The sequence below is a fragment of the Melopsittacus undulatus genome, chromosome 8 (assembly GCF_012275295.1).
Source record: "Melopsittacus undulatus isolate bMelUnd1 chromosome 8, bMelUnd1.mat.Z, whole genome shotgun sequence".
Taxonomy (NCBI): Eukaryota; Metazoa; Chordata; class Aves; order Psittaciformes; family Psittaculidae; genus Melopsittacus; species Melopsittacus undulatus.
Window position 1 is genome coordinate 24,550,370 of NC_047534.1, and position 17,161 is coordinate 24,567,530.

Genomic DNA, 17,161 nt, shown 5'->3' on the forward strand with positions numbered 1-17,161 from the left:
ACAGCAATTGAATAAACATTTGTTATACCTGTCTGAGAGACATAGCACCTTATCCACATTTTAGATTTATCTTTAAAAAGTGCATTTTTCTTAATATTCATGTAGTTTGAGACATTAACGTTAACAGGACACCTAAAGTGTGCTCTATAGATACTTTGAATAGACTAGTGTCACTTATCTCTTCTGCAGCATATATTTTAGAAAAATCTGTAATATAAATAATTATGCTTAAGGTAAAAATTCAATGGATTACAACATATCTCTATACCAGAAGAAGTTAGAAAGAACAGTTGCAAAGTGTGTGTGTTGTAGATGGCTCGTTTTTTTTCTTAAGCTGAACTTTTTTGAAATTTCTTTTGATTAGTTTTAAAATTTTTAAATGACAGAGAATGAAACAAGTTGGGTTTAGAAAAAAGCAGAAATTAAGCTTTGCCACCAACAGCATTGACTATGGATTTGTATTTTTCTGTGATGGGGTGCTTTTCATGAAATAATGTATCCACCACCTTTACTACAAAAGAAAGTCTCTCTTCCTTAATTTTCCCACCCGTTAAGCCAAAAAATAGATATTGTTAAATCTAAATTAACTTGAGCTGATTGTTCCTAGCATCACCAAAGCTTATCACAAGATGGTGATTTAACTCCTTAAGTATTTCTTCAGTAACTGCAGTTTCTAAACTTGTGTAGCATTTTTATATATTTGTGTATAAAGCAACAGTATTTTCTGCCATCATTTCCTCCACAATCTTCATTATTTGGCTTTGCATTTTAACTGCCATTTTGCTGATGTATTTGAGTTATTAAGTTATGTTAATTAAAACTTGTGGTAGTTGAGAGCTTTTTGAAGTGTTGTCAAATAAAAACTTTTATTTAAAAAATCATTAAAGGCTGAATTTTAAATAAAGATGAGGATATTAAACCAGAGAAAAAGACTACAGCTTCTAATTCCAGAGGCAGAGACTGAATCATATTTCAGCAAAGACAATGTGAACTCCACTATTCAGTAAGTCAAGGCCTTCTCTTTAACTGGGTACGTACTTAAAACATATTCACTCATATATATATATAATTGTGAGCACAAGTGAACATATAACTAAATAATGCGTACCCTCACTTTGGATCCACGCTCAAGTATAAAGTGATTTTAAAAAATTCAAGCATTAATCAAGCAGATAACAGATCTCTCCATCCCAGTAGTTGCTTTGTTTTGCTATCTTGTAATAAGAAGACACGATGAGTGACTTCAGCCTTCATACATCACAAAAACCTATCTACACTTGGTGACATACAATTTTGCTATGCTTGATACATGACATTAAGATTTGCCCTAAGGGCACTTGTAGGATAAAATGTAGTAGAAACTTTCAGCTCTGGGAGTCTTTTACCTCACTATGCATAGGCACTTTGTTCAAACATTGATTTCGAGGTCCACACTTCACATTTCCATTTTTGGGTCTTAAATGCTTGCCTACCATTCTTTCCATCATACTTGCCTAAAGGGCCAAGAGTGCATTTAATTTATAACAGTTAGAGGAAAAAAAAGCACCCGTAACATGCAATCCACCAATATATTTCAGATAACTGGCACAGAAAAGCAAATATTCCTCAACTGCAATGAGTCATACTTACGGAAAATTAAGATTATTCCTAAATAGTTTCTGTTTCACAAACAGTGATATGATGACTCCTGACTCACTTTAAGGCTTTACACATTTGCAGATGGGTCTTGAAAAGCTTTCATAAGAAGAGATTATTGGTCAATAAATTAATCCCCTTTTGTCCTAATTTTAGTTCTAGAAACAACAACCTGGAGAAGGATATCACTGGGCACCTGGATAAGTGGCATTGTGATGGATTTACATCTTATTTTATTCTGCTGTGTACCTGAAATACTATATTATATGCATAACATGAAAGGTTTTTCAATTACCTATGTATGTGTGTTTAGATATCAAAAAACTACCATAACAGACAAGCGCAGGGTTTTCTTAACGCACAATTTCTCATGACCTTTCAGACAGTGATAAAAATTACACAGAATATTTCTAATTTTTTTAAAAGGGGAGTCAGGTATTATGGCTGTTTGGAGGAGTTAAGAGTATGTACAGAATCTCAACAGGCAGATTAAATGCCCAAAGCACTTTGATATTTTGAACCTCAATATTAACTCCAAAAATTAATCCTTACTATGTTTTGGCAAGCACTATGTTCATAACAGATCACAGCTTCTCCAGCCATGCTGCCAGTTCTCCAGGCAGGAACAAGTTCTAACATGGAAGATGGACAATTCCCTCACAGACCAGGTACAGGAAAAACTGACCTAATGCAGCTTTTCAGCCATCTCACAACACAGAATAGATGTGACGGCCCTTATTTTGCAGGTATTGCCTAAAGAACACAAGCTTCTGAACAAACAATTTTAAATGTCACAATGGAAACATCACGTTTCAGTTGAAGCAGAAACTGAGCCTGGCTTTCTGGAGTCACATCCTCTGTGAGTTTTCAGCCCCTCCTTTCATGTCAATATTGCATGCATTGCATAGGTTATTCTGTCCATTTCAGTTTATCATAATATCACTTGACCAAAATTCACTTTCAAGGTCTTCTGTAATAGAAAGATGAAAGTTTTAATCATGCACTCATGCTGATACTTTGTTGAATTGTTAATTTTGATGCAGTTCTTAATTTCTCAATTCACTATGTTGCATCATGGCATGTAATTAAGGGAGTTTCTTATACATACGCTTTGTAATAATTAGAATCAGAACACATGAAAACTATAAGGCTATAGGAAAATTATGAACTACATCACTCATGATCAAGTTCCTATGTAGGAAGGATTTCATTTCATGCTAAGGAGGATTAGTTACTATGCGTAAATTCTTCATAATTAACCTAATTCACAAAATAAAAAAAAAGACTTGAAAAAAGAATAATTATTTTGATTTATTTGCTAGTGAGTGCTTACTTGTCAAATAACTTAAAATCAGAAACTCATATCTAAAACCTGAATGCCAATTTGTATTGGTTATATTAACCATTACTCATTTTTTACATCTTATTTGAAATTAAGTATTTCAGCCTAACAATTAGGGCAGATCCTTTAATTTCTGATTATAGGGTCTGTAGCAAGCTACTTACACGTGCAGAAAGCTACTTCTATACTTACTTGTTTTAGAATGAGCAAATTGGATTTTTAAGTTAACAAGCAGAATATCAATCAGATTCGCAATCATTTTCCTGGTCTAAATGGATTTCCAATATGGCTTAACTCCTGAAAAATCTCGATCCCTCAGGCACAGAATCACAGAATGGTTAGGGTTGGAATGGACCTTAAGATCATCTAATTCCAACCACGTATGTGATAAAACGGACTTTTAAAGGCATTAATTACGAAGAAGTTCTTTCCTGTGAGGGTGGCGAGGTGCTGGCACAGGTTTTCCAGAGGAAGTGGAAGATGTCCCTGCCCATAGCAGAGGGGTGGAACTAGATGAACTTTAAGGTCCTTTCCAAACCAAACCAGTCTGTGATTCTATGATTAATCTGAATTATAATAAGAAATCCCTTTTGTAAATCTGGCTCACAGTGCTTGAAACAGAACATAAAAAAAGGAAATGAAACCTGGCAACACCAACGATAGTAATTTTAACAACAGAAAGGGATGTAGTAAATGGAAAAACATGTAATGTATAAGTCTGAATACCGCCACTGTCCTTCTAATCCTTTTGCTAAATCCAAAAGATAATTTGAGAAAAGATCAGACCATTCAGTGGTGTATTATTTACTGGTTTTGTGAGCCTTCACACCTTACACAATTACTCTTCACCTGCACCATGCATTAGAAGAGAGCATTTGTCTCAGCTGTGGCAAGAAAAAAGTTACTCTTCCTAGAAGATTTGAGTTATTACTGAAATAAAGCAAAGCAAATTCTCCTGCAAATGATATAAATTCCCTTCACCTTAACTCGAGTACTCCAATGAAAAACTGCTAAATTCTTTTAAAATCATTGATTTCTAAAGCAAACTCAAAACTCCAAAAAGGTATGTTGTAACCACCTCCTATAATTTTTACAGAGATTACTAAAGAGGATTTTTCAACTAACCTTCATCTAACCTTCAAATAACAAATAACCTTTATCAAAGTTGCTTACATTCAGATTTCTTTTAGAAAAGATGGCTAGCCAATTCTGTGATCGTTCAAAGATAAGGTTCTCTTGCTTCATGCATATGATGGCCTTCAAGGGAAATAAAGCATTATTTTAAAAATATACCAAATAATGTTTCTTTATACATGTGTGTGCACACAGAAGTGCATATACCAGTGGAGCAGCTCCTAGATTATCTAACTCATTAGTTAACTTTAATGTATGCCAAATTCTTTTATGTTGCTAGAATTTATATAAAAAAACATTCTAGAGGAAAACAATTTTTTATTAACGTGACTCTCTGTAGCTACTATGTGGCTACTAGGAAGAAATTATGCCCCACTTACTTCTTCCAGCTACAACTAAAGCCATGAGCTATTATTGGTAGCTCCAGGAAAGATACAAGTTTAGCAACTGAAGTTAAAGTTATGTCATTTAAAACCTGGCACAATCAAAGTAATTGCTGGTCATGTCATTCAGAAGAAAACCAAAAGTACAGTAAAACCAAAATGTAATATGCATCTATGTTATTCATTGATGTTTTTAAGCAAGTAAAAGACTTTGAAAAATATAAGGTTGAATTCCCTTTGACAGAATGAATGTCAAATTTCCAAGTGTCATTGGTGTGACTGTCTAATGTATTAAAAAGCGGATGACATTGGAATTATACTGTTGCACAAATGAGTTCGGAGTTTAACATCCAGATTCTTGTGTAACACAAATTTACACGTATCCACAAATACAACACAAGTATTTTAATTTTTAATTTAATTCATTCATTTATTTTTTCTTAAAAGATCCTAACACTTAATTCTAAAATAGTACAAAAAACCATTTTTCCTGTTTTGCTAAATATATGCCTTTTAGGTATTTGTGACTATTGCATCAACATGAGAGAGCTGTCAAAGTAAATCTTGTATCCCAAGTATGTTCTTGTTACCTAAAATACTACACTGATACTTAGCCTGGATGCCTCTGTCACCTCACATCAGGATCATCTTTGACATCTGGCATCAAAGACTATATACCTAGACAGGAAATACTTCTACTGTGCCTGTGAAAATCGCTCTGAAGTCTTGACATTTCATACTAGAACAAAAACTTCTGGCATCTTTCAGGAAAAAAATCAACTATTGCCTCAAGACAGTCTGTAACTTCATGTTATGAATATGGTCTTTTTCTGTACAATTCAGTAACCGGAACAAACGTTAGTCTCCCTCTTCCCTAACACAGCTTCAGCAGAAGAGTAGTGGTTGCTCTGCAGTGGTCTCGCCCATGGCGGAAATCCTGCCCCTTCTCCTAAACTTGTATAAAAAATCCTGAAAAAGTCTTGACAAACTGGAGTGTTCTCATCAAAAAAGCTTATTCAGAAAATTCCCCCATGTGTATGCTTTATAGGATTTGGCTAGTTAATTGCAGCTGACAAAAATGATTGGGTTGAGTTGTCATGAATAAATTCACTGTAATTAGTTATTCACTAATTACATTATATTGGTTAGCAGGCATATTCCTCTCTTGGAGTTCTTAGGTAAAAGATATTTTCTTAACAGTCAAAAAGCAGGAATCTTTCACTCATTTGATAAGTAAAAATATTAAAATAAACTGCAGTAGAGCTGGAGGGATTAACATTCTTTGCTGAAGTGGCAACTCCAATTTTATTTGTGAACTCAAGTCACAACAAGTGACAAAGGTCACTTTAACCAGAACCTTATACTATTCCATAATGCAAATATACAGGAAAAAAAAAAAAGCAACTTTCAAGGAAGTAGAAGCAACAACATGATTTTTTTCTCTGGACTGAACACCAAACTCTATGACCACTTTGAGAAATGTAAGGAACAATGTTTTACTTAATGTCCAGATCCAAGCAGTAGGCAACTTTCACCTAGGTAAATCAAAAAGCCCTGATCATAACCTTCAATAGGTGGAAATTTCCACGAAGCTTTGGCTAAGCACCAAGCCTTCCATCTGAAACCTCATAGCTCATGTAAATATGTTGCAGAACCTCAATGCATGCAACTTCACTTGAATTGCCTGGTTCTTCAAATTAGAAACACTACTTACCACCTAAAACTGACAGAGGATAAAGAATGTAAGTCCCTAACATCCTTGACCTCATCTGCCTGTATTAGCAGTAACAAAGGTGCAAAACATTATCTTCTTACTTTATAAGTTAAATAGATATATGACCTTATCTACAGTCAATTAAAACAAAAAAGAAACTTTCCACAGTAGTCTTTTATATGATGCTCATTAATCCCTTTCTCACAAGACAACAGGTTGTCTATGGACACAATTCAGGAAGAGGAAAAAGCTATTTGGCCTATTTTATGTACAGTTTCATGATGCAGCTTAATTAAAAATTCACCACATGCACTTAACTCAGCATTCTTTTCAGGTTCTCAGGAGAGCAGTTTGGAACGGTTCACTAATAAGATGATAGCCATTAATCAGATGATTTTGCAAACTCAATCAAAATGCCAAAGTACTGAATAAAAAGCAGCAGTGCTGCAGCATTTTCACCTTTTGGTGACCAAGGTTCAAGCAGCAAGATTCCATTTTTTTTTTTTTTTTTTTTTTTAACCCTCCAGATTCAGGGTAAAATCTGTCTCTTCAAAGAGCATAGCTGAAATCAGAGAGGAGAAACATCCACACCAAAGTTTAATACAATGGTTTGCTGAGGAAACTCATCTATCTTTTCCTCAAATCACTGAGCACCCTCTGTTTCCTTCCAGGTTAAAATTACATGATGTGAATGAAAAGCAGTACATCACTTACTATGAGAAAGAATTACTTCTGCCATACATAGGCATGTAATAGTATCAGCATATGTATGTGTAAGCAATTAGTAAAATATAGAACCAGATATAAAAAACCCCAAAACTGAAGGAAATGATAAACAGTGAGATTTTCAGGTACCCATGCTTGCCTACCAAATCAAACCAATTATACTGAGAGTGCAGTAGCTTCAACTGGAACCTTATTTAGACACATGATTCTCTTAAACAATCTTCATGCCAAATTTTTGGTCCGTGTCATGATTTTGGAACATTTTGATTTTGTTTTGGAGGACCTATCAATTTTACTCACATTTCCAGCTGTGACCCCTTTTGAAGACCTTGAAGAACCTCTTAACTAGCATGCACTTTGGGAGTCAAGAAAAATCAATGTTAAAATATGTGAGAGGTGAGCAGAAATAGCTTTCTGAAAGCACATCTCTCTTCTTCAGCATAAAGATCTGATTACTAGTTTGATGCTACACTGACTGTGAGAAAAAGTTCCTTCACAGTACTTGCACAGGGTGCAGCGGTATCTGTGTGTAATTCATTCCAATGGGTAATAAATGGCCAGGGATTTTCAAAATTAATTAAATTTGGAACTTGCAAATTAGTTGTGTTTTTATATACAGATTCATTTTGCAGTTGCAAGGATGGGACTATTAACTCCTTTCCTATTTTCTTTGACTTAATTAAAGCATCAAAATGACACTAATGCAGGTACAACTATGCCCCAATTACAGCTCTTCTTCTGCATTGTCAGGTTTAGTTTTTTGCAGGTTGGAACACTTTTTATACATGAGCATCTAACGAAAACATACAAGAATATATAAAGCAAAAACAACAACATAGCAATTGCAGCCACGACAATACTGAATAATATGACTCTACAGGAATAGTAACCAGCACATAATAATAACAATGATTTCAAAGGAATTTCAAAGACATTCCAAGTGATTGTATTATGAAAAGATTGTTATGGGAAAAGGTTACACTGAACGTATGAAAAAAACCCAACTTCTCTGTCTTTGGTCTCTATTCGCTATTAGTCCAAAAGGTGAGAAAGTATCAGGAAATCTAAAATAGCATGTATTTCTTTAGTCACATTTAGTCTTCACTTTCAAAAAAACTGGCAGTTGAGGGAAAGTATTGTCTTTCCACATTTAAAGACCGCAAGTGTAATCAAAGAATCATTAATTTATTATTATTTGAGTTCAAACACAAACTTACCTAAAAACGGATCATCATATTCTGTATTAGACAGCTTAAGCAAGTTGTTTTCCAAAGTCTCCATCACTTTAGCTGAAATAAATGCAATATTCATATCAGCATTCATATGTATTTTTAAGTAAAAAGTTTTAAACTTTTTAAAGCTGCCAGTGACTCTCTCCATGCTAATCTTCCCTGATTCTGCTCATGAATGAATGAATGCATCTGCTCCTACATGCTCATACTTAAAGCCATTTCTTGCCAAAAGCCTAATATTAATTTTTTCTCTCTTCTGAACAAACTACAGAAACCTTTATGCTATTCCCCACCATACAGGAGCACATTCGTGTTTTCAGTAAGAAGGGAAAAAAAGAAAAAAAGAATAGCTTAAGCCTCACTTCAAACATTATAGATATTCACTCAAGAGCTTAGTACCATAGTTCTTCTAACTGTCTAGATGCCAAAAAGGTCTGTCCAACAAACTGTAGATATCTAGACAAATCAAAGCTTATCAGATGCCCTTATATACTGAAAGATTATATTTAAGACACCACAGGACATCAAGTCATGTTCCCATAGATCCCTTTCATTCCCAGGGTTGGAAGAAGCTCCTGAAAGAGAAAACACTCCTACCTCGTTCCGACACCACATCCACTGTAGCTGTAGATGTTCCTGCACTGAGAGGCTGAGGTCGGGGCTGTGGCTGCACACGATTTGGCTGCAGAAAAGACGAATGCTTGCTCAGACTTTGAGGATGTGTTTGGCTCTGGGCTAGGCATGGCATAGATCTTCGAGAGGGTTTTAATGGATGCTCTTTCACTGTCTCACTCTTGCTTGTATTCATACCTGAAAAAGCCAAAAGAACAAGAACCTAAGTTCTACCACACTATGCAAATGGCAAAGAAAGATGGCTAATTATGAAAAACGCAGGGTGATTCATCCACTTAATTCTTCACCTACCTTTCCATCAACATCCCACAGTAGGAATTCAAAATGCTCTAAACTGTGATATGTATGTCATACAGTCATTTGGAAGCAAACAACAGCACTGTCATCCACATTATTATTGCTAAACAAAATCTTAATTCAGTAGCAGAAATTAGTAAAATCCCTCAAACAAGCCAACAAACAAGCCAATCAAATATAAGCAAAAGATATTCACAAGCTTCCTGAAGGATTCATGAACACCCTCTCTTTTGATATGGAGCTGTTTCTGAGTTCTAATCAATCTATTCACTGTTTCTGGTTTTTCTCCTGGGACTCATGGCACTCTGGGTTTTTCCTGTGTGTTGCCTGGTTTTAGATTCAGATACTAGATACTGACAGAGGCACAAGTCAGCTGTGTGATATCAGTTATTCTATCATTTCCAGCTGCAGCACTATGAAAGCATTCTCATTAATACTGGTTTAATTACACTAAGCTACAAAATGTAGACCAGAAACAGTTTAATGGCACACAAATACACACACTCACTTAAAAACAGGTATTTCATAAAGGAACAGGAATGTAAAAAGAGACCCCCAGGTAACCTGCAGAAAGTTCTGAATATTGAAAATATTATTGTAACATGAACAGGTGATTAAAACAAGCAGATTTTGTTTTGTTACCATTCTACGATCCATCAAAGGCCAACAGGAAGTAAACTAATTAGGAAGTAACCTAATTTTTCCATGTGTGGGTCAAGTTTATTTCTTGAAAACCAACATATTCATCACTTAGCATAAAAACCACTATTACTTTGAGTATTCTCACTGTTCTCACATGGAACTCCTAGTGGAAAAATATAGTAAGTTCATCAGCTACATAGGTCTCCAGTACTCAATTCCAATTAACAAATATTAACACATCTAAGCTTGACTGTAAATGACATCACATTTTAACAAGATTAAAATTAATATCAAAAGTCAGTTTTTTCAGAGAAAAAAGGATCAGTTTACTCCTCTGTTCAGATCTTGCTGACCTTCAGACTCTGTTACCTGGTTTTTATTACTCCACTAACACATTAGAACTTAGCTACTTGCAGAAGAACCTTGGCTACTTACTACTATAAGGGTGGTGAGACCCTGGCACAAGCTGCTCAGAGAAGCTGTGGCTGCCCCATCCCTGGCAGTGTTCAATGCCAGGTTGCATGGGGCTTGGAGCAACCTGGTCTAGTGGGAGGTGTCCCTCCCTTTGGCAGGGGGTTGAAACTGGATGACCTTTCTTTAAGGTTCCTTCCATCCCAAACCATTCTATGATTCTCTATTAACATACTGAAATTGAATTAAAAACCCATAAAACCGACAATATGATTTTTTTTTCACTGAAATAAAAAACAAATTGTATGTTTAGCAGGTATAATACTGGATTTATTTTATGGCATTCTTGCTAAAATGCAGTATAAGATTTTTAAACCCTTAAATCACTTGACATTGTGCTACAGTGGTTAAAAATTATTAAGTTTTCAATGTAATATGCACTATTCCAGGACATTTTGTCTGTATGACTGGCTGTCACTGTTCTGTGATATTTAAATTAAGAAACATGTAACTACCCTTTCAAGATGATAATTTTCTCAGTATTCATCCATTTAAATCCCATTTTATGTTTCTTCCCCAAATCTCAGGAATTTGTCAGACAACTAATTCAAACATGTCAGTAAAAAGGGCCACAGCTATCATTACACATAAACATGCTCACTATTGAAATTTAGTGATTACAATTATATATATTTCTAAACACTTGCATTTGACAGATAATAAATATTTAATAATTATTACAGAACTACAGTATGAATTTGCAACTGTGACTCTGCAGTAAATATGCCTCATATTGTATTCTGGTATTTGGCACAAAGGATGGCTTACAGGCACTATTAAAACTTAAATCTATTCCTGAGAGATTCCTGCACACCATAAAATATTTACACTTTCCTTTCAAAGCTACAAAATTCACTGCCCCTTCACTATTAGATAAGTATCTTAAGCCTTTTACCTACTGGGTAACTTCTGTGAAAAAAAACCCCAAACAAACCCAAACAAAAAACCCACCAAACAAACACCCCCCCAAAACCCCAAACCAAACCCAACAAAACAAAACAAAAAACATTGTAGAAGTGTATGTGGCAACCCCCCCCCCAAATTTCTAAGTCAGTTCATTCACAGTGTAAAGCAGGGAACAAGCAGCCAGATTGCAGGTAGAGCAGGAGGAACCTGTGACAGATGGGGATCTACTTGAGTGAACCCAGAGGAGGCCACGAAGATGCTCCAAGGGCTGGAGTACCTCTGCTAAGGATACAGGCTCAAAAACCTGGGGTTGCTCATCCTGGAGAAAAGAAGGCTCCAGGAAGACCTTACAATAGCCTTCCAATACCTAAGTGGGCCTACAAAAAATCTTGACAACTTTTTATAAGGGCATGTAGTGACAGGACAAGGGGGAAAGGCTTTAAACTGATGGAGAGAAGATTTAGACATTACGAAGAAGCTCTTCCCTGTGATGGTAGTGAAGACCTGGCAGAGGTTGCCCAGAGAAGATGCAGCAGCCCCATCCCTGGCAGTGTTCAAGGCCAAGATGGATGGGGCTTGGAACAACCTGGTCTACTGGAAGGTGTCCCTGTCCATGGCAGGGGGTTGGAGCTAGATGAGCTTTAATGTCTCTTCCAACCCAAACTAGGTGTGTGGTTTGGTTGATACGCTGGAGGGAAGGAATGCCATCCAGAGGGACCTTGACACACTTGTGAGGTGGGCTGATGCCAACCTCATGAAGTTTAACCATGACAAGTGCAAGGTCCTACAGCTGAGTCGGAGCAATCCCAGGCACAGCTACAGGTTGAGCAGAGAAGAGATTCAGAGCAGCCCTGTGGAGAAGGACTTGGGGGTGTTGGTCGATAAGAAAACATGAGCCAGCTTCAGTGTGAGCTCGCAGCCCAGAAAGCGAACCGTATTCTGGGCTGCATCAAAAGAAGTGCGACCAGCAGGTCGAAGGAGGTGATCCTGCCCCTCTACTCTGCTCTCGTGAGACCTCACTTGGAGTATTGTGTGCAGTTCTGGTGTCCTCAACATAAAAAGGACATGGAACTGTTGGAACAAGTCCAGAGGAGGGCCACGAGGATTATCAGGGGACTGGAGCACCTCCTGTATGAAGACAGGCTGAGAAAGTTGGAGCTGTTCAGCCTGGAGAAGAGAAGGCTGCGTGGAGACCTCATAGCAGCCTTCCAGTATCTGAAGGGGGCCTACAGGGATGCTGGTGAGGGACTCTTCATTAGGGACTGTAGTGATAGGACAAGGGGTAACGGGTTGAAACTTAAACAGGGGAAGTTTAGATTGGATATAAGAAAGAAGTTCTTTACTGTTAGGGTGGTGAGGTACTGGAATGGGTTGCCCAGGGAGGTAGTGAATGCTCCATCCCTGGCAGAGTTCAAGTCCGGATTGGACAAAGCCTTGGGTGATATGGTTTAGTGTGAGGTGCCCCTGCCCACGGCAACGATGCTGGAACTAGATGATCTTAAGGTCCTTTCCAACCCTAACTATTCTATGATTCTATATGAGCCAGCTGAGCAAGTAGTGCTTTGCCACTGAGCAATTGCTTGTTGCAACTTAGAAATAAAATTTAAACAAAAGCAAACACATTTGTACATATTTACTAAGGTCTCATGCAGCCCTCACTAATTCAGAAACTAGCTGCGTGATTTGCAGCAATTATTAATTTTTTGTTAAGCTTTAAATTGTTTACAATACTAGAAACAGAGTTTCAAAGACAAATGCATTGTACATGGGTAGGCTGACCACAACCACTAGCTGAGCACCGTGCAGGCACTCACTGCCCCCCCAGGGAGATGTGGATAGAGAATGCAAAGAGCAAGAGTGAGAAAGCTCGTTGGTTGAAGTAAAAATTGTTTCAAGGAAAACCAAACCAAAACAATGACACAGTGGCAATATCCTGGGTTTGGCAGTAGCAGTCATTTTTCTCTTTCTTGATAGCTAGTGCAGTGCTGTGTTTTGACTTTTGGGCTGGGAACAGTACTGATAGCACCTATGTTTTGAGTTACTGCTCAAATGTTTGGTTTGTCCAAGAACTTTCTGAGCCTCATGCTCTGCCAGGGAGGAGGGGAGGCCGGAAGGAAAGAGAGACAGGACACCTGACCCAGGCTAGCCAAAGAGGTATTCCATACCATAGCACGTCATGCCCAGGATGTAAATAAGAGTTACCTGGAAGGGCTGGAGCTCTGGGGAGCTGGTGGAGGTATCGGTCGGTGCTCAGTGGGGCAGGGTGGGGTGAGTTATTGGTTGGCGGGTGGTGAGATGATGTATTCACTTCTTATTTCCTTTAGCAGTCTTATTAGTAGTAGTAGTAGCAGTAGTGATTTATGTTATACCTTAGTTATTAAACTGTTCTTATCTCAACCCGTGGGGGCTACATTCTTTGGATTCTCCTTCCTAACTCTCCGGGAGTTGGGGGAGGAAGGGGGGGGAGTGAGTGCACGGGCTGTGTGGCTTGGTTTAAACCACAACAGGCAATCAGTCACTACCTCCCACAAGCAGACAGTTGCCTATCCAGCCCTGGAGCCCCGAGTCCCTCCCCACCCCTCAAATGTTATTGCTGACCATGATACCCTATGGCATGGGACATCCCTCTGGGCAACTGGGGTGAGCTCTCCTGGCTTTGTCCTCCCCCAGCCTCACCCAGCCCCAGCTGCTCCCTGTGGAGCTGAAGAGGGAAAAAGAGGATACAATGCTGTGCAAGCACTGCTCAGCAACAACCAACACACTGGGGTGTTAGCAACACTGAGCCACGATCCAAAACACACCACCATACAGGATGGTGTGAAGAAAACTAGCTCCATCCCAGCCAGAAACAGCAGACAAATCCAAAAGTTAAGGCCAGAGATTTTTGCTACTCTGTTGTTGAAGTGCCTGAAGTTGTTCCACCAAGAACAACACAATGTGACCTCTGAGGGATTGCTGACTTTACTGCCAAAGGGACCTATATGGAAACACACCACAGAAGCAAAAGCACAGTCCCCAAAATATCTGGGAAAGCTTTGAGCAAGGATATTCACATAAACAAAGATTAGAAACATAGATTATTGTTCACCTCTACCAAAAATACAAGATGGAGGAAAAAAAAATCCACAAAATAGAAAAAAAGAAATCTGTGGTTTCAATATGAAGGAAAACTAAATACTCTGCAGCATGTTTTCATAAATCTTAGTCCTTTAGTGACATATAATTCCTCTCTCTGACTGTGCTAGAAAAAAGTGAGTAATCTAAACATTGCTGCTGGCCGGAGTGACTTGAACTTGCAAGGAATTTTCCCCATCAAAATCTGTGCCACTTGAAGAAGGATGTCACACTCAGCAAGTCTCTCTCTCATGTCTAAACCTCAACAAACTAGGCCACAAAGCAAATCCTTGGATTAGCAGGATACTATCCATATTTAACTATAATAGCTGAGCTTTAAAAGAGCCTCTGATTTAAAAGCTCCCCTGAGCTCACAAAACATGTCTTGCTTTAATGTGTTTCTCTATCAAGAAATACATAACTTCATTTGTCCACCTCAGCACTTTGAGATCTGCAGCACAGTATAACTGTTCTTGATCAGACTGGTTAATTTAATAGGAGGTTAATGAATGTTTCTGCTGCCTCAGAAGGTGCCATAGGTCTGTAAATAGATACAAGCAGAAAGAACTACGCTTCTTACTGATACTGAAATGGACTCTGTGCCAGTGGAGCATGCAGTGACACTGGGCTACAGCACTGAGGATGCTGCATTCAGAACAGAGCAGTGCTGCGTAATGGGTTTGCTATGCTACTTGCAAGGTTTCAGAGAAGTGTTCTTTGCAATGTAAGTATTGTTATTAAATATTATAAAGTATTCCTAAATTGACATGTTTTTTAGACCAAAGTAAGTAATAGCTAGACATAGCAATGGGTAATATATAAAAAGATTTCCTTTGCAATTGTTATGGATGGCTTTAATGATCTATTTCTTAAGCAATGATACACCATCAGTAATTATGGACCCTGCCACATAATTGTTACTATTGCTAAAATAGAAAGTTTTTTGCATCTGTATTGGAGTCACTGTGTGCAGCAAGATGAATCATTTCAATATCAAAGAAATTCACAGAAATGCAAATAACACACTGTCATTCAATTTCAACAACAATTTAAGTGATACATTAAAAAAAAAAAGAGTAGAATTCTTTTATGAGGCAGTGCCTCCACTTAAAAAAAAAATTACTCCCTGTTGCTCACTCTCACTGTACCTCTGTGCCATTTCAAACAGATTTCTTAATGCCATGCTGCTTCTGCTTGGAGAGACTCAAAGCAAAGTAACCTTGGAGCACATTTGCTGTTGCTCTGGTTGTATGATCTACCTTCATGATTCAAATTTAACAAGTTACTTCATTCTCTGCTCATGTGGCAGAGACCAGTTCTGTGATATGCTAGTTTTGGTGGCATTTGCTATTGCATGCCAATCCTTACCCATCTCTGGCACACAAACAGCTTGTGATTGACATCATTAACTGGGCCACTAAACTGATTTACTGAAATTATATTCCTCTATTTTCCATAGAAGCTTCTTCTCAAATCTCTGCCTTTCCAACTAGAACTTTGCTTACACAGACCTTGATTGTTCAGGGATATTTTGTTCTGCCACACAAAACATGTATCCATCTAGCAAAAAAAGAATTCACATGTCTTTTTCTATTCAGACTGTGTTTGTTGCTTCTTTCCTTACAAAATATTGCTCTGGCACTTAGCAGGAGTATGGAAATGAGTATAGCATGAGCATAGAAATTTCTCATGTTGGAGACAAAGGTGGTTAAAGTTTATGGTTTAATGAGATCCTGCCTTTTATTTTAGCACTTCTGCCTTGGAAAGTGCTCTTTCCAAAGGGAAACTGGGGATTCCTGTTATGTAGGCAAATCCCTACGTGGCTGAAAGCCAGAACAGCCAGCTGTACTATATCTTCTCATAGCTTCCTGGCAGAACAGGCAGGAAAGATGGAGCCGGAGCATTCCTGATTGCTAAATCAGTATGCACCATTTAATGCATACTCAACATTGGGCCAATCTAGAAAGACTCTAAATGAAGCCAGCTCACATACCTCCAGGTTTTAGCCATTAGAAACACAAAGGAAAAATTATCCTTTGCCCCATTCTGTGAAATAAGAATACAGTAACTTCTTTACTACAAAGAGGAAAGAAAAAATTGCCTTGCATTTGCTCCTAATTTTAGAGGAGGAGAGTTTGACAGCTAGTCCACATGCATTGTTAACCCAATGCTGGATGTGCTCTCAGCAAGGTTGGATTGATGCTACTGCCCTTTTAATCCAGCACAAACATCATAGAAACAGTAGTAGCTACTACATAGGTCAACAGCATCAGCTTTATAGAGATATGATATACAATAATCTTCACAATATCAGTAACATGCAGGTCTAAGCAGCTAGTCATTTCACCACAAGTTTGCTTGATAAAAAATACCTTCTTAATTGTAAAACAAACTTCTGTAAAGCGCTAGCATACCATACATCACCAATTAAAATGAGATATCATTCATAAAATGCATTAAACAGACTGTGAAAGTTGTAAATCTCAAATGCTTCTGTCAACAGCATCATCATAATTACAATATCCATAATCACATAACATATGAACAAAAGCTTGCAATGGTTTTCATGACACTTAAATTTAATGTGAAAACATATTTCTACACTACCAAGTATAAAACATTTGAAGAGCATTTAGTTTTCAATACTCAATAGATGCAACAGGTACTTAAAAGAATTAGCTTACTTGGATTGGCAGCTGCAATCTACAAAAAGGAAACATAATTACCCTAGCAAATTCTGAGAAACCATAACCAAAAGGTACTTAATAATGAAAAAAATAATAAATTATTTCAGTGACAGCAGAAGTTTTCTTACTTATTTGTAATACCTGAACAAACACAAAGGGTATTCAGTTCCACATACTAGATTTAAGTCAGGAATGGACCCACACTTTCCTTTTTTGTAGAAAAGGCAGAATCAAAGTGGATAACT

The 17,161-nt window shown here is 37.5% G+C and overlaps 1 protein-coding gene across 1 annotated transcript in view; it reads right to left on the bottom strand.

The window, feature by feature from the left end:
* ANO3 (anoctamin 3) overlaps positions 1-17,161 on the bottom strand; it is a 201,549-nt gene that overhangs the window by 70,246 nt on the left and 114,142 nt on the right. The window contains exons 2-3 of the mRNA XM_031050410.2: positions 8,764-8,976; positions 8,152-8,223 (exon numbers count right to left, since the gene is read on the bottom strand). Coding sequence (XP_030906270.2) covers positions 8,152-8,223; positions 8,764-8,976 — 285 coding nt within the window. The remainder of the gene's footprint in view (positions 1-8,151; positions 8,224-8,763; positions 8,977-17,161) is intronic.